The sequence below is a fragment of the Acartia tonsa genome, chromosome 4, assembly GCF_053477335.1.
Source record: "Acartia tonsa isolate MP-2025a chromosome 4, ASM5347733v1, whole genome shotgun sequence".
Classification (NCBI taxonomy): Eukaryota; Metazoa; Arthropoda; class Copepoda; order Calanoida; family Acartiidae; genus Acartia; species Acartia tonsa.
The window spans coordinates 54848877-54871028 of record NC_137263.1 but is presented as its reverse complement, the minus strand read 5'-3'; the positions used below and the strand labels follow the sequence as shown (position 1 = coordinate 54871028).

General features: G+C 34.6%; 2 protein-coding genes across 5 annotated transcripts in view; both read left to right on the top strand.

Annotated features, from left to right (window-relative positions):
- Positions 1-16902, top strand: part of LOC145317814 (uncharacterized) — a 28863-nt gene extending 11961 nt beyond the window's left edge. The window contains exons 16-28 of one of the 4 annotated variants that reach the window (XM_080159081.1): positions 293-426; positions 747-933; positions 1358-1581; positions 2524-2602; positions 2920-2998; positions 4531-4679; positions 8628-8686; positions 12505-12635; positions 13281-13362; positions 13770-13913; positions 14900-14987; positions 15585-15730; positions 16776-16902. In XM_080159081.1, the coding sequence (XP_080015207.1) occupies positions 293-426; positions 747-933; positions 1358-1581; positions 2524-2602; positions 2920-2998; positions 4531-4679; positions 8628-8686; positions 12505-12635; positions 13281-13362; positions 13770-13913; positions 14900-14987; positions 15585-15730; positions 16776-16886 (1613 nt within the window). In that variant the 3' untranslated portion in view covers positions 16887-16902. The other 3 variants (XM_080159082.1, XM_080159083.1, XM_080159084.1) reach the window with 3 other exon arrangements.
- A 3138-nt stretch (positions 16903-20040) lies between these two features.
- LOC145315553 (uncharacterized) lies at positions 20041-21375 on the top strand. The gene is made up of 2 exons (XM_080155534.1): positions 20041-20513; positions 20658-21375. Exons 1-2 carry the CDS (start codon positions 20173-20175, stop codon positions 21373-21375), a joined length of 1059 nt encoding a protein of 352 aa, XP_080011660.1. The 5' UTR covers positions 20041-20172.
- The last annotated feature ends 777 nt before the right edge of the window (positions 21376-22152 follow it).

The following is a 22152-nucleotide window of genomic DNA, read 5'->3' as shown; positions in this document are numbered from 1 at the left end:
AATTAGTGGTTGAAAAGATTGGAAAATCAACTTAATAAACCAACTAATCAAAATGAAAGTCCTTAAAGTTGTTACTCCAACGAATAAGAAAACGTTATTTTAAAACTTTGTAGACTAGTGCAATAAATTGTGGGTTAATAAACAAGAAATTTTATCAGCCTTTCTTCATAGGTCCACACTCCACAATCACATTATACTGCATTTATGTAAATGCTTACAAAGTCACATTGCTGTAACTTCTGATGCTTAGTTCCTTTTTAAAATTTGATTTTATTTTGATCATTTATATCAGGTTTGAATGCTGTGGCATCAATTCATCTTGACCCAGACACTAAGCATGCTGCTGAGCCGGTCAACCCAGTAGATGATCTCTACTCTGTACTGGAGGGATCTGCAATCATACCTTATATTGAGTCCAAACTACAGGTGAGCATTTTAGGGTCATGTAAAGAAAACGAAGTAGCGGGTTTCGTCGTTTTTTTCTTAGTAGCTTTTGATAAGTTAGTTTAGGTTAGGTTAGCTAAATACTTTTGATTGCCCCGCAGGGGCTTGAAATAGGAGTTAAACTACTTTGAGAATACGACGAAACCCGCTACATCGTTTTCTTTCTATGATCCGTATTTTTTTAATCCCACTAAATCACACATTTGAACAGAGTAATTTGATTAATGTATTGATTACTATGGGCTAAAATGAGATTATTTTCAACACAAAGCCATAAGTGTGAAACAAATTATATTTTCAAGGCCAACAGCTTCCTAGAAATTGGGCAGCACATTGGCGTGTACCGCCAGGTTGTTGGAATAATCCGCGAGATGTGTCATCAGCCTTCACTGCGCAGCCTTCTAGCACCACTACCTGACCAGCACACGTCCATTCAGGAACTCCTCCATAACTTGGAACAGCAGGCCAATATTATGATACAGAGAATAGGTAAGATCATTTCTCGTATTCATTCGAAACCGGTGGATTAGAAGCGGTTCTCATCCATACGAAAAAACTATGTCTAGCATCGAATTATATCCATTTTTCTACAAATATTTGACAATAAGCTATTTGTGTATGTGTATTAAGGTTTCATTATACTATATATTTTCAGTATTTTTGAATTACGTTAGTAATCACATGGTTTTTTTTATGGTATTGATTTAGAAGCTTATAGATTGCAAGCTATGTTTTTTCTTTTAATGTAGCAAGTTGTGTGTCTCACACTCAAAAAATCTCGTAAACGGCTAGACCGATCGTTGCACAATTTTCATAAAAGTTTGTTAATAAAGACATGAGGGAGTTGGGAACCACCCATATTATGTCACTATTATAATATTTTTTTATCATAATTCTGCTAATTTTAAAACAGGTAAAGCAAGTGCCAACGGTTCAGTTCCTAAGGATAAAAAGAAATCCTCTGGCAGCAGTCAACATGCCCATGGACACCATAGTGGTGCTCATCATGGCAAGGGGGGCCTTCATGGCGGAGGTCACGGCTGTGAACGAGTTGATGTGGATTCGACAGGTCGGACCCTGTCAGTCACTGAAGGATCTGATATACTGGCCAGAGAGTTTCAGAAACTAAGTAAAGAGGTTAGTTAGATATTATTCCTAATTTAGAGTAGCAGGATCTCGGTATGTCCGTATGTTCCAAAAGATCTCGTGAACCGATGAATTTATATGGTTCTTCTTTACAGTATAGCTTCTCATTTGTCCTGGGAATGTTTATAGCTTTTTTGGGGAAAAAGGAACCATGACCCTCCCCTAAAAAGATTTTCTTTACTATTAATGAAAATAGAATTGTTCCCCCCCAACATCTCAAATTCACTCAGTATCTTTTAGGGGCGTAGCCGCTAGTTGACATATATACTAGTTCAATTTATAGAATTTTGCAGAATTTTCCCTTCTTGTTACGAACTTATAGTTTGAAATAAAAACAAGGATGACAACATCCATAAAAGTGAAGCACTGAAACGGTAGGACAAACGGACATTAACACTTGTATAGTATCTGAACTGAATAATCAGCATTTAAAAGAATAAGAGTCGAAGCAAAATTGTAAGTAAATTTGTTGAAAAACTGCTTGAAGCAGGATAATGTTTATGGACATACTTACATTTTTGGACTTGATTATAGAGTTGCTTCGCTTATAATATTGTCCTTTGTTGTCCCAGGAATCAATATACCAAAAATCAGATCAAACGGATAATTAGATCACATAAAAATTTGTTGTTAAAAAAGTAGAAAAATCAACATGTTTAAAATGGACGTATGGACATTCTGGTAATGATTATAGTGTTGCTACGCTTTCTAAATCGTACCCAACTACTACAGGAATCATCATGCAAAGTTTGAAATCGATAGGACAATTCTAACATGCCTAAATTAACGAATAAAAGCTATCTATCTCGGACGGACGTACGGACGGACCGACCCTAATTATAGAAAAGCTTCGCTTTTAAAAATTCGATATTTAATACTAAATTTAAATGGTTATGTAATGCTTCTATTTTTAATGATGTGATATTTCTATAGGTCGGAGAGGCTGTGAAATACTGCGCACAAAACCACGGACAACGAGCTGCTTCTCCAATGGAATGTACTACAGCTCTAGGTATTTATTTTATTGATTGCACAACGTTTTTATCGAAGCCCTAAATGTTCCTTTTAATTTTCTATAACATTTTTATGTAATACTATGATAGCTACATTGAAAATAGTAAGGCATAAGAATGGATTTATTATTACTTGGATGTTGCACCAGATTATCATGTATTCTAATAAAGTTAATAACGTTGCTGGCTAAAATAACGAGACCTCCCATCCACCCCATTTATGCAATCCCCTCCCCTCCTACTGGATGAACGAACATACCAATAAATGATGTTAGCACTGTCAGTTAGGCTAACTTATAGTCATATATTCTTGAAGGTGATTCGTCTGCATTAGTGACAAGTAACGGCCATGTGAGTCCAGAACCAATGAAGCCTTCGCACAGCAATAATCAACAGTAAGTTTCTTTAGTCTTTTTTTCAGGGCTTGGCAGCTGTTCTTCAGCCGCCTGTCAGCCTCAGAGAAATCAACCTTTTACAATTTAAAAATCTGTAGAAAGTCTTAATCTCACCCAAAAATGGCATTTTTTTCTAGAAAATTTTGAAAACATTAAAACGGGTTTAAATTTAAGGCTTAGTCGCGGCTGCCGAGCCGCTCTTTAAAAAAATGTATAAACATTAAAGGGAGTGTGAACGTAAAAATTTCTCATCTGATTATCAAACCTTAACATTTACTAAGCACATTTCACTACACTGATCAACCAAAAATGACCTATTCACAAAAATATCCAGAAATAATGCCTTGATTTTATGGTATTTTGAGAGGGAAAAAGGAAAAAACAGGGAAAATCTGAACGTTTTTGTTTCTTATAATGTTTGTAGGGATATTTAACTTGTCATATATAGTTGAAACAATTTACTTACTGTTAGGGATTTATTTTATGCTATAAAATTGCCAATTCGTTTTTTTATAACGTAGTAATTAGGTAATAAAGACATATTTTAAATTCGTATTATTGACAAAAAAAATACCTCACTGTCTACAAAGGGTTGAATCTCATAGGTTATATAAAATAATAATATCCTTTTTTATTGTGTTGAACAATAAATAACCCACTTTGGAGAATTAGTTTACACTTTTATCAGACTGTTTATAAAGAAATATTGCGTCTTTATTATTTACAAATTTGTAATTAAAGGTTGGCGAGAGATGGGCCATTTAAAGTTAATTGGATACTAATAAAAAACCTGTTTCTGGCTTTGTTATTGTATTTGGTTTTCAATAAAAAAATATTGCTTATTTTATCAATTTCTAAGTAACTATACATTGGATTAAAGCAAGGATTATGTTAAAAGCCAGCTTAACTGTTAGGAAAAATCTAGAACTATGTGAAAAAGTTTAATTTTAGCTATAATGGGAGAAAAAAGCAATTTAATGCACATTTTATATAATACGGAAAATTTCTTCCTTTCCCCGTACCTTATAAAAATCGTCGGAAAAAGCCGTTTTTTAAGCAAACAAAAGCGCGTTTTGCTCTATCTGTGAGATATTATGAATGAGATAATGTTAGGATTTGATATTAAGACAGGGGTGTATATTCTACATGGGATCCCCTGCTCAGGGGGGGGGGGGAAAAAAATAAAAAATAAGTGGTTGGAGGGAAAAAAAATGTAAAAATTAAGAAAACTGAAAACATTTTTTCCATTTCCCCCCCTCCTTGGTAAAAAAAAAACTAAAAAAATGTGTGGTAGGAGGGATAAAACAAATAAATTATAGAGTTCTTTAAATATTTTTCCATTTTCGCCCCTACTTGGTGAGAAAAAACTAGGGGGGAAAAAAAATAAAAAATTTTGTAGCAGGGGAAAAAAAATAAATCTTGTGCAGAATATACACCCCTGTATTAAGATGAGAAAAAATTACGTTCACAGTCCCTTTAAAAAATTACAAAACGACTGAAAGGGGTATACTTTTATTCTTTATTTTGTTTAGAGTACCTGATGTCAATGACTGCCAGCCTAGACAGGCCGAAGTTGACGGGGGTGCTAGCTCTAGTCCTGCGGAAAGCCATAGTCTTGAACAAGAATATTGCAGCGCGCTTCTGCATGCACAGTTTGATAACATCGAGTTCGAAGAATCAGGTGAATATTAATTTTTATTTAATAATATCATCTCCCCTTCTACTTGATGTAGTTTGACAGTTTGACCAATAATTGAGGTCCATATTAGCAACATAAAGGGGGGGGGGCGTAATGACATAAGCTCTTAATCCGTGAGCAAAATGGTCTAAATATTGAGCTAGACCCTTCAAACTTGGTATATAAGCTTAGTCCTATAGGTATTACATCTAAATGGCAAAAAAATCCAAAAATTTTTATTTTTAGGTTAGGTTAGGTAAGAAAAACCCTGCGGAAATGGGGTTTTTAGGCTTTTTTTGGTCTATTTTGATGTGGAAACTTGCCTTAAATTGTTCTTAGGGTTTTAACTTAAATACACTGTATCTATTCATATGGACATTATTTAAGATGATTCAGCAAGTTGGGGACCGACCCCAGGGGGCTAGGTGGGTGGCCCGCAGGGGTTAAGTTCATTTTTCCCAATATATTTGTTGTGATACATCAAATTATAGGTTTTTTAGGTCAAGGAACTCAAATTCAGAGCTAAAATAAGCATTAGACTAATCTGAAGCTAGCCCCAGCGGGCTAGGTTGGTGGCCCGCAGGGGTTAAGTGCATTTTTTCTAATATATATCTTGTTATATATCAAACTATAGGTTTTTTAGGTCAAGAAACTCAAATTCTGAGCGAAAATTAGCATTAGACTGACCTGAAGCTAACCCCCCCGGGCTAGGTTGGTTTTCTGCAGGGCTTAAGAGCATTTACCTAACCTAACCTAGAAACTTACTTATATTTTCACAGGTTTTTTTCTTGAATACACTTTGTCTATTAATAAAGACTTTATTTAAGATGATCCAGCAAGTCGGGGACCGACCCCAGCGGGCTAGGTTGGTGGCCCGCAGGGGTTAAGTGCATTTTTTCTAATATATATCTTGTTATATATCAAACTATAGGTTTTTTAGGTCAAGAAACTCAAATTCTGAGCGAAAATTAGCATTAGACTGACCTGAAGCTAACCCCTCCGGGCTAGGTTGGTTTTCTGCAGGGCTTAAGAGCATTTACCTAACCTAACCTAGAAACTTACTTATATTTTCACAGGTTTTTTTCTTGAATACACTGTGTCTATTAATAAATTTATTTAAGATGATCCAGCAAGTCGGGGACCGACCCCAGCGGGCTAGGTGGGTGGCCGCAGGGGTTAAGTGCATTTTTCCCAATATATATGTTGTGATACATCAAATTATAAGTTTTTTAGGTCAGTTTACTCAAATTCAGAGTTAGAATTAGCATAAGACTAATCTGAAACTAGCCCCAATGGGCTAGGTTGGTGGCCCGCAGGGGTTAAATGCATTATTTCCAATATAGATCTTGTTATAGATCAAAATAAAGGTTTTTAAGGTCAAGAAACTCAAATTCAGAGCTAAAATTGGCATAAGACTTACCTGAAGCTAACCCCTGCGGGTTAGGTAGATTTATGTGCATTTTACCTAACCTAACCTAGAAACTTACTTATTCTTTTTGGTTTTTTCCTTGAATAAACTGTGTCTATAAATGAGGACATTATTTTAGATAATCCAGCAAGTTGGGGACCGACCCACGCGGGCTAGGTGGGTGGCCCACAGGGGTGTAGTGCATTTTTTCTAAAGTATGTGTTGTCATACATCAAATTATAGGTTTTTTATGTCAAGAAACTCAAATTCAGGGCTATTTTAAGCATTAGACTGACCTAAGGCTAACCCCCGCGGATTAGGTGGGTGGCCTGCAGGGGTAAATTTTCCAAATTATGTGTTGTTATACATCAAACTATAGGCTTTTAAAGTCAATTTGGAGCTAAAAAAACACAATAGCAACCTGATTCTAGTTTTTTAGTGGTATGTGGTATACATTAAATAAAAAAATTGTATCCTATGAGCATATTAAATTCTTCCACCACTAACATTGTACTATCAAAATTAAAATTATTTCAAATATATGCCATATAAATGTAGTTTAACCAATTAACCAGGAAAAAATATGCAGTTCACTAAATTAAGTTCAAATGCATTTCGTGAAACTACCCCTTTGAATTTCTGGACCTAAAAAACCTATAATTTTATGTATGACAACTAAGAATGCACTTAACCCCTGCGGTCCACGCACCTAGCCTGCAGGGATCTTAAATAATGTTCTAATAAATAGACACTGTTTATTCCAGAAAAAAACCATAAAAAAACAAGGTTCTAGGTTAGGTTAGGTAAAATGCACTTAAGACTTGCAGGCAACCCACCTAGCCCGCTGGGGCTAGCTTCAGATTAGTCTGATACTTTTATTAGCTGTAAATTTGAGTTTCTTTACCTTAAAAACCTATAGTTGGATGTATGACAACACATACTTTTTAAAAAAATGCATTTAACCCCTTAGGGACACCCACCTAGCCCGCTGGGGTCGGTCTTCGACTTGCTGGATCATCTGAAATAAGGTCCTCATGATTGGACAGTTTATTTTTAAAAAAACCTAAAAAAAAAATATTAAATGTAAGTTTCTAGGTTAGGTTAGGTAAAATGCACTTAAGCCCTGTGGGCTACCTATCTAGCCCGCTCGCTGGGGTTAGCTTCAGATTAGTCTAATGCTTATTGTAGCTCTGAATTTGAGTTCTTTGACGTAAAAAACATATAATTGGATTTATCACAACATATATATTGGGGAAAATGCACTTAACCCCTGCAGGCCACCCATCTAGCCCGCTGGGGTCGGTCTACGACTTGCTGAATCATCTGAAATAAGGTCCTCATGAATGGACAGTTTATTCTAGAAAAAAACCTAAAAAAAATAATAAATGTAAGTTTCTAGGTTAGCTTAGGTAAAATGCACTTAAGCCCTGGATCATCTGAAATAAGGTCCTCATGATTGGACAGTTTATTTTTTAAAAAACCTAAAAAAAAAATATTAAATGTAAGTTTCTAGGTTAGGTTAGGTAAAATGCACTTAAGCCCTGTGGGCAACCCAGCTAGCCCGCACGCTGGGGTTAGCTTCAGATTATTCTAATGCTTATTTTAGCTCTGAATTTGAGATCTTTGACCTAAAAAACATATAATTTGATGTATCACATCATATATATTGGGGAAAATGCACTTAACCCCTGCGGGCCACCCACCTAGCCCGCTGGGGTCGGTCCCCGACTTGCGGGATCATCTTAAATAAAGTCTTCATTAATAGACACAGTTTATTCAAGAAAAAAAACTGTAAAAATATAAGTAAGTTTCTAGGTTAGGTTAGGTAAATGCTCTTAAGCCCTGCAGAAAACCAACCTAGCCCGGGGGGTTAGCTTCAGGTCAGTCTAATGCTAATTTTCGCTCAGAATTTGAGTTTCTTGACCTAAAAAACCTATAGTTTGATATATAATAAGATATATATTAGAAAAAATGCACTTAACCCTTGCGGGCCACCAACCTAGCCCGCTGGGGCTAGCTTCAGATTAGTCTAATGCTTATTTTAGCTCTGAATTTTAGTTCCTTGACCTAAAAAACCTATAATTTGATGTATCACAACAAATATATTGGGAAAAATGAACTTAACCCCTGCGGGCCACCCACCTAGCCCCCTGGGGTCGGTCCCCGACTTGCTGAATCATCTTAAATAATGTCCATATAAATAGATACAGTGTATTTAAGTTAAAACCCTAAGAAAAAACAATTTAAGGCAAGTTTTCACATCAAAATAGACCCAAAAAAGCCTAAAAACCCCATTTCCGCAGGGTTTTTCTTACCTAACCTAACCTAAAAATAAAAAATTTTGGATTTTTTTGCCATTTAGATGTAATACCTATAGGACTAGGCTTATTTACCAAGTTTGAAGGGTCTAGCTCAATATTTAGACCATTTTGCTCACGGTTTAAGAGCTTATGTCATTACGCCCCCCCCCCCCCCTTAATGACAAATTTCCCCCTGTCAATATATCCACGTATATTCTATATCCATTAATCTTTTATATTTAGGTCCTTCCAAACATTTCTTTCAGTCCGAGTTTGCCAAAACAGAATCTCCACCCTACCAGGTGAAATTTTAAATATTTCCAATAAGGCTTCGAAACCGATTAATATCTGCTGGATTGAACCGGTTCTCAGCAATACTGAAAAATGATGCCTAGCATCGTATTGCAGAGAATTTTCCACAAATATTGAAATAAAAATCATAAAGGCAATATCAGTTTTGTTACCCGGGCTTCGGATCCTATTAAAACATGTTTAATCTTATAATTCATTTTGATATCGGCGGAAAGCTGTCCGTAATACGATGCAATAGATAAACTATTTTTTTATTAGTATGCTAAACTTCAGACTGGCCAGAGTGTACGTTTTGTACGTTTTGTACGTTACGCATCGAATCTGTGTACGTTCTGGACGTTATTTTGATATGTGTACGTAACGTATTTTGAAATTTGTATTTTTGTACGTTTTACGTTTTTTTTAAAAATAATAAGAATCAAATATTAGAAGAAAAGTAATTTGTATGTTTTGTACGAAAATTTTTGCAAAAACAATAGGTGTATTATTTAAATAAATTCAATAATATCTTCAATTTTCATAGAACAAAAATATGTATGTAAATTATGCATATATGTTATTAGAACTTACAGTTTAAATTTATGGATTTTAAATATATGTCCTATAGATATAGTTTAAACTATTGAACAGAAAGAGATATGCAGTTGACTAAATTCAAGTTTAAATGCATTTCATGCTACTACCCCTTTAATAGATTTTACGATAATTTTTTTCAAATTCTTTATATACTTGGGTAAATTTTCCGAGATATCATATGGTGCACAGTGTAGGATTAAGAAGTCTTATTTTTTGGTATCTTCAGTTTTTAAAGAATAAGAATCAAATATAAGTATAAAAGTATTTGTATATTTATTTGTATTTGTACAAAAAGTATTACAAAAATAGTATATTATCTATAATGCAAAGTAGAATGATGTCTGTCCGTCTGCTTGTCCGTCTGTATAATATCTCAGTAACCACTGAACCTATTATGCTCTACTCTTCATGGAATATACCTAATGGTTTTTGCTATTTTCTTTGGGGGAGGGACACTTAAAGCTTTTTACTTTCTACTAGGATTAGAGGCTTCGTATCCCTCTTTTATAGAATCGTTTGTTGGAAATTTGTCAATAAAAAATATAAAAAAAGATTGTGATTATTTTTTTCATTTAGGCTTCGCCCCAGGGTGCGGTGGGGGTTCCCCCACCCCGCTGATTTGCATTAGTTTACAAAAAATAAATTGAGGGGTGGTTGATTTTTTTTTTGGGGGGGGGGTGGGTTTCCCACACTCTAAGAAATTAGCCTAAAACTACCACAGGACTAGTAGATATATTCCCTGAAGATTAGAACCCAATCTGTTTAGCGGTTACCAAGATCTTAAGCTTTAGACAGACAGGCATTGATTTACTTTGTATTAAAGACTAGTATTTTCTGAGATCTTTAGCAATAGACAAAATAACCCTATATCCTATTATTTGTTTATCCTATAAATCCTTTTTTTCTGTAACGAAGAATCTCGCTAACTGCTGAACCGACATGATCTTTGTGAGGTTGTAGGCTATTTTCTCTGTCCTTCCAAATCCCTTCAAGAACCTGTATTCAAAATGTTGGAAAAATAGCCTAAAACCATCTCGGTAACTGTGTGAAATAGTTATGAAAATCTTAAGCATCAGACAAAAAACTTACTACTTTATTTAATAGAATATACTTAGTACGTAATAACAGGATGTATGTCTCTCTGTCAGTTTATTTGTACCGAAGGTTCTCGCTAACCGCTAAACCGATATGGTTCTCCTTTACAGGGTAGCTTCTCATAGGTCCTGGGAGAGGGTACAACCACCCTCCCAAGAGAAATTACTCTTAGAAAAAAATCACCACCCTTCCCCTATTTTTTCTTTCTTTTTAAAATTGAAATCAGAAATGGGGGTGGTCTACTCCCCCCTCCCTCACTAAAAAATTTATTAGCGAAGCTACTCTATAATCACTTTGTCAGTCCGTTATGCTATCAGAGAAACGTGATTTTCTCGGCTCCTATTTTTTGATTGAACAAGTTCACATTCTACATATTTTCATTGAGATTTGCCTTTTGGTTGGGGTGCTAGATCTATTCCTAGATTTTCTTTTTTTCATGGTTTTCTCGTCTTCTATTCAAGATAGACGGCTGAAATTTTCAGGGAATAAATAAATTCACATTCTACATATTTTCAAAAAGTTTCTTTAAGGTTTGTCTATTTGTTGCAGTGCTAGATCGATTCCTAGATGTATAGGTTTTTGTGATTTTCTCTACTCATATTCCTGATAGACGGTTGTAATTTTCAGGGATTGTATTAGTTTTCATTCTTAATACTTCCACTAAATTTCATTGAGATTTGCTTATTGGTTCGGGGGCTGAATTTATTCCTAGATTTTCACGTTATTATATATTTTTAAAAGGTTTTGTGATTTATTTAAATAAGTTAAATGCTTATTTTTTACGACACTACTCTATAGTTTATATAGGTCCCAGATTTCCATCCATAACTTTTGAGCTTCGCTACTTAAGGATGTTGTCATCCTTGTTTTTTACTTTTTATTTTTAAATAAAAAAAAATGGGTTTTTGAATTCAACTCCTCCCCTCCCCTAATCAAGTTCCTCTAGAGGCTTCTAAGGGCGTAGTCGCTGGTCCTTATAATAGGATATACTTTGTACATAATAACAGGATGTCTGTTTGTTTAAACCAAAGGATCTCGCTAACCACGGAACCGATATGGTTCTCCTTAACAGGATAGCTTCTCATAGGTTTTTGGAAGTTTTATAACTATTTTGGGGAAGAGTATCACCATCCACCCTCCCAAGAGAAATTGACTTTAGAAAAAAAACTACTTCCTCCCCCCAAAAATAAATTTTTATTGCTCACTGATTTTAAGTTAATTTTTTTCAGATGTCTATAAATAACTTTTAAGCTTCGCTACTTATGTATGTTGTCATCTATGTTTTTTATTGAATTCAACCCTCCCCTCCTCAAGTGCCCCTAGAGGCCTTTAGGAGCGTAGACGCTAGTTCTTTTAAATAGAGTAATAGGATATCTTGTGTCTGTCAGTTCGCTATGGTTCTACTTTACAGGTAGCTGCTAGTAGACTTAAATGTATTGATAATAGGTAACTAGGAAATTATTTAATATATTTTTATTAGGAATGTACGTTTTTTTGTACGTTTTTTTACTTTTTTTATGTACGTAACGTATTTTTTTTGTCTACGTTATGTACGTTTTTTATTTTCAAAATTGGCTGGCCAGTCTGAAACTTAAAAGAAATCACTAAAATTGAAGGAAAATTTTTGTAGATAATCATTATTGGTTTAAACGTTTGGACACTCGACTGAAAGAAAATTCAAAAATCAATAAAATCCTCCAAAGTTGTTAAGCCAAATTAATAAAATGTGTTGATAAAGCTTTGGGGACTTCTCCTGGCGGTTAACTCTCTTCTTTCACCAAACTTATTAACTTCTTAATTGAAATTCTATGTTCTAGAGTATCATACGGGTAGCTTAAGACATAGCCAGCCTACACTCAAAAGGAGCTCTACCTCTCAATCTAATTCTATGTTCTAGAGTATCATACGGGTAGCTCATGATATAGCCAGCCTACACTCAAAAGGAGCTCTACCTCTAAATCTAATTCTATGTTCTAGAGTATCATACGCGTAGCTCAAGATATAGCCAGCCTACACTCAAAAGGAGCTCTACCTCTAAATCTAATTCTATGTTCTAGAGTATCATACGGGTAGCTCATGATATAGCCAGCCTACACTCAAAAGGAGCTCTACCTCTAAATCTAATTCTATGTTCTAGAGTATCATACGGGTAGCTCAGGATATAGCCAGCCTACACTCCAAAGGAGCTCTACCTCTAAATCCTTCATCTTCCATATTTGTTAGAAGTGATGAAAATAAAACCACCCTACTGAGGTGTATCATTACTGGGTAAGTTGTTAGAATTATCCTTATGTAAAAGTATTAGAATGTTTGTCTGTGTGTGTACCGAAGATTCTCGCTAACAGCTGACCTGAAATGAATCTCCATTACAGTGTAGCTTCTCCAAGAGATATCGCCCCGAGAAAAATGCCAACCGCAAACATTAAAACTAAATTTGAAAGTTTAGGAGGGTCGACTTCCGCACCCCCTAGAGGTCTTTAGGTGCGTAGCCGCTTGTAGTTTATATATTTCGAGATATTATGATAATCTTCTATAAGTCGCTTGTTCGTTTAAAAAATTTTCTTTGTCTGTTCGTCAGTCCGTAATGCTATAGGGACAATGTAATTTATCGGCTGCTAATTAAGATAGATTGCTAATTTTTATTTATTAAAGTCCGTTGGCCAAGTTAAAAAAGACTTTTGATATGTAAACGTAAAGGTTTTGCGATTTTTTATCATTCATCTTATACTTTTCTCCCCATTTTTATGACCTCCGAACATCTACTGTAAATATCTCAGTCCGTTTGTCCATCCATGATTTTTTGGTGCTTTGCTACTTTTGGATTGTTATCATCCTTGTGTTATTATAATATTTAAAAAAAAAACGTAGTCACCAAACTAATATAAGTTAACATTATTGTTTAATTAATTTTAGACCTGAAGGGACCCCATACACAGGCGGAATATACGAGTTTGACATATACTTCCCAAACAAATATCCATCTGTTCCACCTAAGGTTTGTAGTTAATTTTGTCTATGAAAAATATCTAAATTTTGTTAATCAATTTAGAAATCATAGGAATAAATATGTGATTTTTTAGCTTTATAATAGTACAAAATAAAGTTTTATTGGATATCTTAGTAGTTCACACTGCCCATACCAAAAACGTTGAAAATGTTACTTACATGCTTTGTTCAGCACAGGGCATCAAATAGTTTAAGTAGGGGGAATGCCTTTGCCCCAAAGATCATGCACTCAAACGGTTGTTTGTCTACAATGTACAGTGCAGTGTACGGGTATGAGGGGAAGGACCAAGAGTCTAGCCTCGGAGTTGGCTGTTCAGTCCAGGTGCAACTCACCCATACGACTTAATATTAAGCAAGTAGTTCCTTTCTTGGTAATTAAAAAATATTTTAATATAGGTCCATTTCCGAACAACTGGCGGCGGTACTGTTAGGTTTAATCCCAACCTGTACAAGGAGGGCAAGGTTTGCCTGTCCCTGCTGGGAACCTGGGATGGTGCTCAGGGGGAACAGTGGAACCAACACACTTCAACTATCCTTCAGGTTAGATTTTAGAATTATTTAGTGCTTGGAAATAATCCAGGGGTGTATATTCTGCAAAATTGACCCTGCTGAAGGAAGAGTAAAAATTTTTTTTAAATGTATGGTTGGGGGGTGGGGGATAATGTAAAAATTAAAAGAACTGAAAACATTTTTTTGCATTTTTCTCCCCTCCTTAGTGTAAAAAACTAAAAGAATATGCAAGAGGGGGAATAATATGAATAAAATCAAGAGTTCTGTAAATATTTTTTTCTATTTTTTCCCCTACCATGCTGGAAAAAACCAGGAGGGGTAAAAAATTTAAAAAAATTGCAACAGGGGAAAAAATGAATTTTGCGCAGAATATGCACCCCTAAAATAATTATAATTGAAATAGTTTCATTCAACTTTGAAAAAGCTTTATTTTGTTTTAACTAACTTATAATAGTTATTTATCGTATTTTCGTAATGTTGATCATGCTGGAATGTGAATTCCAAATATTTCTGTTCTATATTATGACAATAACTATAAAGCAACGTTTTGTCATAATTATGAACAGTTTGACTTAATAAGAGCATTTGACTAAAATGTTATACCCAACTTTACGGAAAATATGCGAAAAAAATGACCCCCTTTTCCATGTGATCGGTATATTGACAGAATAATTTGGAAACCAATTCCCGCATGTGCATTATTTAAAAAGGAGCGATGCAGCACTTTGTCGTAATTTAAGCGAAAATGTATAAATTACACTGAAATAGTTTCTTTATCGCATCGTCGTATTATAGACAGCATTTCGCGTATAATAAAATGAAGAATTCATTTTTTATACCAGTTTTGTTAGACCTGAGGTGCTCAAGGCCCGGGCATACAAAACTGGTTTTAATTTTGTGATTATTTGAGAACCGGTTTTATTTAGCGGATATATATCGGTTTCGAAGCCATGCTGGAAAAGAAATCATTCAGGCTATTAGTATTTATATTGTACAATAATTCGTATTCTATCCAGGTGTTGATATCAATCCAGAGTTTGATATTGTGTCCAGAGCCGTATTACAATGAACCTGGGTACGAGAGACAGTACGGAACAGAAGTGGGTGAGAATTTTAATTATTTTCATATCTAGAGTGAATAAGTATGTCGTCATTTTGAAACCCAGGTGTAGAAACTAAATATTATCGATCAAAAGAGGAATATTTCACAACAACGGATATATTATTACATGTATGTTAATCAGATATTCATGTTCTTTAATAAAGTGAAACTCGCAGCGGACAAAAATAACTACAACTGATCTACCCCTTTTACACCGCCCCCATGAACGAACTGACCAATAAATGAGTTCCTTATTAGCAACCTGAAATGACGACAAATGTTCTTCTGTCATAATATCCATATATATTCTTTATCCATTTTCATCACTAAGTTTTCAAATGAATAGGTCTTATTAATGATTTTGCAGCTGACCTAAAAAAGGGGGATTTAGAATGTGCTAAAATTCCGTAAAGGTGTGAGTTTTAAGGCTTAAAAGCAATAGGTAGTAGAACGATGATATTCACTAAATAAAAAACTATAAAAAAAATGTCTATGGTTCTATGAATCTATATATTAGTGGATATTGTTCTACTACTATTTTTAAGACTTAAAACACACACTTTTACGGAATTTTAACACAACCTACCTCCCTATTTCAGGGCAAAACGAATGTGCCAATTACAACGAGGGGGTGCTGAAGAACAATCTCAAGTTTGCTATCTCTGATGCCATCAAGTGTCCCCCAGTTGGCTTCGAAGACGTTGTTAGCGTCCATTTCTACCTCAAAAAACGTCAGCTGATTAAGGTTGGGACCATTTTTTATTATATTTTTATAATTTTCTTTATATCTTACATTTTTTCGTAAAATATGACAATAATTATCTATTTTGTACATTGTATCACATATATTTTTTTAGGGTTGGTAATCCGGATCCGGAATCCGCCCAGTTTTTGGGCCAATTTTGGAATCCGGATCTGGAATCCGTTTTTTAATATCGGATTCCGGATTCTTAATTGGTATGCTAAAATTTGCTAAAATTGCTGTCTTGAGTTTTTTCTTTCAACTCTCGCTTTTTGAAGGCAAAGATTATCATCATTACATATGAAAATCTTTATAATCTGGTTCGAAGTGAATTATAGAGAACACCAAGAACGTTAATTTGAGGACATATGTAGCACTTAATTTTTTTGATTTAAAAAAAAAGCCTTTACAAATACTGCTAGAATCCGGAATCCGAATCCGGAATCCGCCAAAAATAAGAATCCGGAATCCGCAAGGAATCCGCCACTTTTTGACGGATTCTTTTAAGAATCCGGAATCCGAATCCGGCCCAAAAATTCGACGGATTGCCATCACTATATTTTTTAGTTCCTTATTTCTCCAGAGTGGCAAGGGCCCCTTAATTTAAAAAAAATATCACGAAACCTCTGAGTGATTTTCAGCTGTCGTTAAGGGAGGGGGGGGGGGGCACATTGACGACCGTTCTGCCCCCCAAATATTTTAGATTTATTTCGTTGGAAGTATTTTTGTCGTCATTTCTTTGTCCATGAATTCTTCACTCTTTGTTGGATGCCTTGTTTTGGAATATTTTAAGCATACCTAAAATAATTCAGTATTAAACATTTTGGGTCATGGAAAGAAAAATATTTTCACAGTAGCTTTTAAAAGGCAGTTTTAGGTTAAATTAGGTTAAGTAAGTGTTAATGATTGCCTCGCATGTTTAGAAAATATGCCCCGCAGGGCTAGAGCCTCCGCAGGGGCTAGAAGTAGGAGAAAGGCTACTGTGAAAATACTACGAAACCCGCAACTTCGTTTTCTTTCCATGATCCTAAATCGTCTTTCCTCGTAGGAGATTGAACAGATGAGCGAAGGAAAGAGCAAATCTTTGAAGAAGATAGCTGCTGAAGTCATCTCAGAACTTAAAAACATTCAGAAACCAAAAGCTTTGACCAAGAAATGATAACCTGGCCAAGAATCCGTTGCCAAGAAAGCGATGACTCAAAAAAACTACCAACCAAAAATAAAGGAAACAGGAATACAATTGTTAAGGTCCCGTTATTCAAGTTTCAACTAAAATTTTATCAACAGGCAATTTATTTTCCATGTACATTTAAAGAAAAATCTCAAAATTATGACCAGTTTTGTTAACCCGGCCATTCGTCACTCGGGGCTAACAAAAATGGTTTTAATCTTTAGCTTTCCTGGACGTTACTAATAATCAACTTGTTTTACGGGATTTCCACATTTAAGCCTGTTTGCTTTAATACCAGTAAAGAAAATTGAAGTTATATCTTACTTGAATAATGTATACTGTATTATAATATAGCCATGTGATTTAAGAAGTCATTTAATATAACCCCAGTGCATTTATATAAAAGATACCTATATTAATAATCATTTTTATACTCTTCTACAAAATTTATAGGTAACTGAAAATTAACCTTCTGATTTTACGTTGCATTAAAAAGAATAAGTCTGAACTACTGAGAAAGGTCTTTTTCACTAGCATTAATCTTGTTATAAAACCGAATGACATTATCTATTTTCTAGCCGTATTAAACCTGCTTAACACGGCCCACAATAAACTAAAGTAGGATTGGAGCTTTTTCGGGATTCGATTTACATAAAAGTTATTGGCGGAAAAGTTTGTACATTGCTAGTTTGTATCAGCCAATCAAGATTTATTCAACCCATAAAGATCCCTCTGCGAGTTCCTGATAGATCGGGGGGGGCGGAGGAGTTAACTATTTCTAAACCCAATTTTAGGAATTTTTTATTTAATCCCCCGACCGACTAGGGTTGAAGGACACTAAGTTTTAAAGTTAACGAGCAAATGTGTTAATAAACAGTAGCTACCAGTATAATTACCAATCCCATATCCCCCTCCCTCCCTGAATTATATGCGAGTGTAGACTGTAGACTGGCCGTAAGCAGACTTTAGGACTATTGAAAATAGATCTTCTTTCGTATGTCGGTCTTGTTCGATCCAAGATAAATTATATTCTGTAATATATCATTTCTTCAATATTGTATTATTATTTATTATGTATCGGAATATGTTATTATGTGATGGATTTCTTTAAATTTATACGCAAAAGCAAATTATTTTATTTGTGTATGTTTGACTTAAACAAAACATTTGACTCAAACTAATATTTTCTTCAAACTAAATTTCATTTTGTATTTTCACGAACAAATAATTTTTTCCTGTAAATAAGGTTAATCAGGGGTGTATATTCTGCACAAGATTATTTTTTTCCCCTGCTGCAAAATTTTTTTATTTTTTTCCCCTCCTAGTTTTTTTCCAGCAAGGAAGGGGATAAATGGAAAAATATTTTCAAAACTCTTAATTTTATTCATTTTATCCCTCCTCCCACATATTCTTTTAGTTTTTTTCACCAAAGAGTGGAGAAAATGGAAAAAAATGCTTTCAGTTCTCTTTAATTTTTACATTTTTTTCCCCCAATCACAATTTTTTTACCGCACCCCCTTCCTCCCCTCAGTCGGGTCAAATTTGCCGAGTATATATACACCCCTGTAAGGTTTAATAGTCAAAAAAGCCTCTTTCAGCATTGATAAATATGTAATAACTTACGAGGCCAGGCATTTTCTTTCTTAATCGTGTCAGATAATTTGGTGATATGAATTATTGGATCTAGTGCAGTCTATGGTTAAATGTTCCTGGGAACGATGATCTCCAAAAAATCTATGAACTCTAAAGACTACTAGCTGCCAAACGGCTTATCATACACATGTCATTTTCGCACATCGTTAAGAGCTGCTTGAGAAGGCTTACAATTAACCTTTAATAGCCAAGATCCAATGATGCACAGGGAAAGCTTGACTGAAGATTCGAAGACGATGACATTTTTGCGCATTTATGTGAGCTGCAAGATATCTCTGAATTATAAATTAATGGCTACTTTAGTAATCATGATAATTTTTTGGCCTTATGTCGGTTAAAATTTTGTAGTAATAACACAAAAGTTCAGCTGTTTGGCCGCTAGCAGCTTTTAAAAATCATTGATTTTTATAGATAATCTATACCAGGAACATTAAGGTGGCAAGAAAATACAAACATTTTTTCTACATGGTATTTTCCCGTTCTATGTATTTTTTTAAGATATTCTCAAAATATACTTTTTTTCTAAATCTTTTAATTCAGCTCTCCAAAAAAAAATTTGAAATTGATGAAAAATAATATATTTTTCTAGAAGGTTGCGTGATTTAAAAAAAAAATTTTTTTACATTTTCATTTTTTTAACCTTAAATTCGCTTTTTTTGATATTATTTTTATATTCAAATATAAAAATAATTAAAGCAAGAAATATATATCCCTTAATTACAGCGCAAATGCCCCAATTTTCTTATTTAGTATTGCACATATGTGCTGAAGAAAATGCAAATATAATTTCTAGAAGGTTGCGTGATTTTAAAAATAACTCATAATATCAGAAACTTAAATCTTTGCCTCCACATTGACGGGAAACAGGTCACTCACTTGGATGAAGATGCCAACATAACAGTAACCATAGAGAGAATTGCCGTCACTATAACTTCACCTGACCTGGCTGAGACTGATGATATTTTGCTTGGCGTTGTTGTTTGTGATAGTTCCAAGGGTGAAGATCAAGCAGCCGCTGTTCAAGAATTATTGTTGATTGATTGATTAGCCATAGTTTCTTAGGGTTTGGGCCTAAGTAGTCATGGAGTAGGCCGAGACACTTTTGTCTAGCCACTAGGGCTATCAAGCTCCACGTTCAAGCACATTATATCTTGACCCGCTGTCTCATAAGAGCTACTCATTATTACCTCACCCTCGCCGAGTATGGCAGGTGTCCCAATTTAAGTCACCGTAATGAATGACGCTCTCCTCAGAGGAGCTTGGGGTAAGGGTAGTACTGATATTATGTACGTGACTATTGAGTATCCAAACTTACCCAATAATCCTCTTCTAACACAACCAGGGGAAGTTGCGTGATTATTATTGCGAATGAGAAATCCAAGTCAATACACGGAGAATTGAACTCGAACTCTCACCACCGCAGTTCAGTGTGTTACCACTGAGCCACGGCGCCCCCAAGAATTATTGTTGTTTTATGATATCACATCCAACCAAATTTTTGCAATCTGTGATGATACTACCACTTCAAACACTGGGTTATTGTGTCTGAGTTTCTCCAGAAACCTGTAGCTTGGTTTATGTGTCGTAGACACATACTTCAGAAGTACACATATCCCACTTCATGGAAGCCCTTACTGGAGTCAAGACTAAGGCACCACGGAGGGAAATTTATGTTAGGCTGAAAAATGCATGGCCTGTATTGAAACCAAAGCTTGAAGCTAACATGAAAGAACACGGTAACAAAGATCTTGTCAAATTCAACTGGAAATCATTGACTGTTGGATCAGATATCTATAGGATGGCAGAGGAAGCTCGTACCTTTGGCACAAGAGCCTTAAAAACTTGTCTGTTTGAAAGAGGAGATTATAGAAAAATGGTAGAGCTTGTTGTATTCTACCTTACTCCAGAAGAAGTACATTGGAATTTCTCGTTTCACCAGCCAGGTGCCTGCCATGAAGCAAGGTATAATCTTTTAATTAAACTAAACAAACAATTTACAGGATTAACTTTACAGTTTCTAATTTCACTTTTGGTTTATTGCTCAAATAAATAATATCTTTCTAACTTTAAAATTGCTATCGATTTAGTATAAATTTAATTTTTTAGATTCATGGCAGATGCGCTGTATATAATGATGTTGAGGATAACTGGTGATGTTTCAAAATTGATGAGCAGTGAGGAGAGTAAGATGATTGAAACAGCTGCTCTGTTTATCTCCATATTCTACTCAGTGTGGTTTCTTAAATCTTACATTGTCAGTCAAGCACAAAGTAACGATCTTATGTGTTTTCAGCAGGTCATGACAATCAAGAAACATTATCCTGTTCTAGGAGGTGAGCTATTGATCAGTTTGCAGCGTCATACTTGGTATCTTACACAGGAGTGTAGTGTATTAGCTCTAGCAGATGCTGATCTTGACAAAGATATTAGGCAAGAAATGCTTGCAAAACTTTTGAATAATCCAGCGCCAGAAACTTATGATCTTCAGAAACCAGTTTTACCAACTATTTCATCCAGCACAAAACTTCCAGATCTAATTGGCCCTAAGAGCTGGTTCCTGCTGGAGGTTGCTGGAGTAACAAGGGCAGATATTTTGGCATGGGGTACAAATGGAGTGGTTGATGCATCTTTTGTTACATGGGTCAAGCAGCTGAGAGCTGTTAATGATGCAGCTGAACGTAATATCAGACTTGTGCAGGATTTCTGTAACAGCTATAAATCAGAGGCTCAGAGACAAAACAACTTCCACGTTGGTAAAAACAATAGAAAGAAGCTCAAAAAAGACTTCAACCTCTCTGATATAGAAGCCCTGGCTAAAGATTGAGAATATAAATTAGTTTAAACAGCAAATATAAATTAATTTATGTATATAATGTGATCAAATCGTTATTTTTTTACTCAATAATACTAAAAAAATCACGCAACCTTTATATTTTTTTTGCATTTTTTGAAAAAAATTATGGAGAGCTGAAATAATAAAAATAAAAAATATTTTTTATCAAAAAAACTCTTTTTATATGTATTAGCACGGGAAAATGCCATGTAGAAAATAATTTTATACAAAACATGTATTTTCTTGCCACCTTAAGGAACATTTAACTGTAACTGCACTAGATCCTAATTATTAACTATTGTATTCTGTTTGATATTTTTTATAGATAATTTCTGGCTTAAAAAAAATTATTCAGATTGTAATGTGAGGCATTACTTTCAAACAATGTTGTTAAAATAGAAAATTTTGATGTGTTGTATTTTTTTTGTTAAAATAAATATATGTTGCTTGTTATTTATTTTCGTAAAAAATATCTTTAGTTGTTATCGTTTAGTTTTTAGATACTTTGTTAGTCTTAACTTGCGCCTGTGGTGATTTTTTCACTTGTTATTTTTTTAAAAAATGTCTTTTAGAGAAGCTTTGTGCTTATCCAACCCAGGGTATGCTTCAGATGTATGTGAATTTGTAACTTTGTATGTCGTACTTCTTTTAATTTGGTAAATCAGATTTTCATTTTTTAAAAGCGAAGCTTCCCTATAATTAGAATCGGTCCTACCGTCCGTCCGAGATAGATAGCTTTTATTTGTTAATTTAGGCATGTTAGAATTG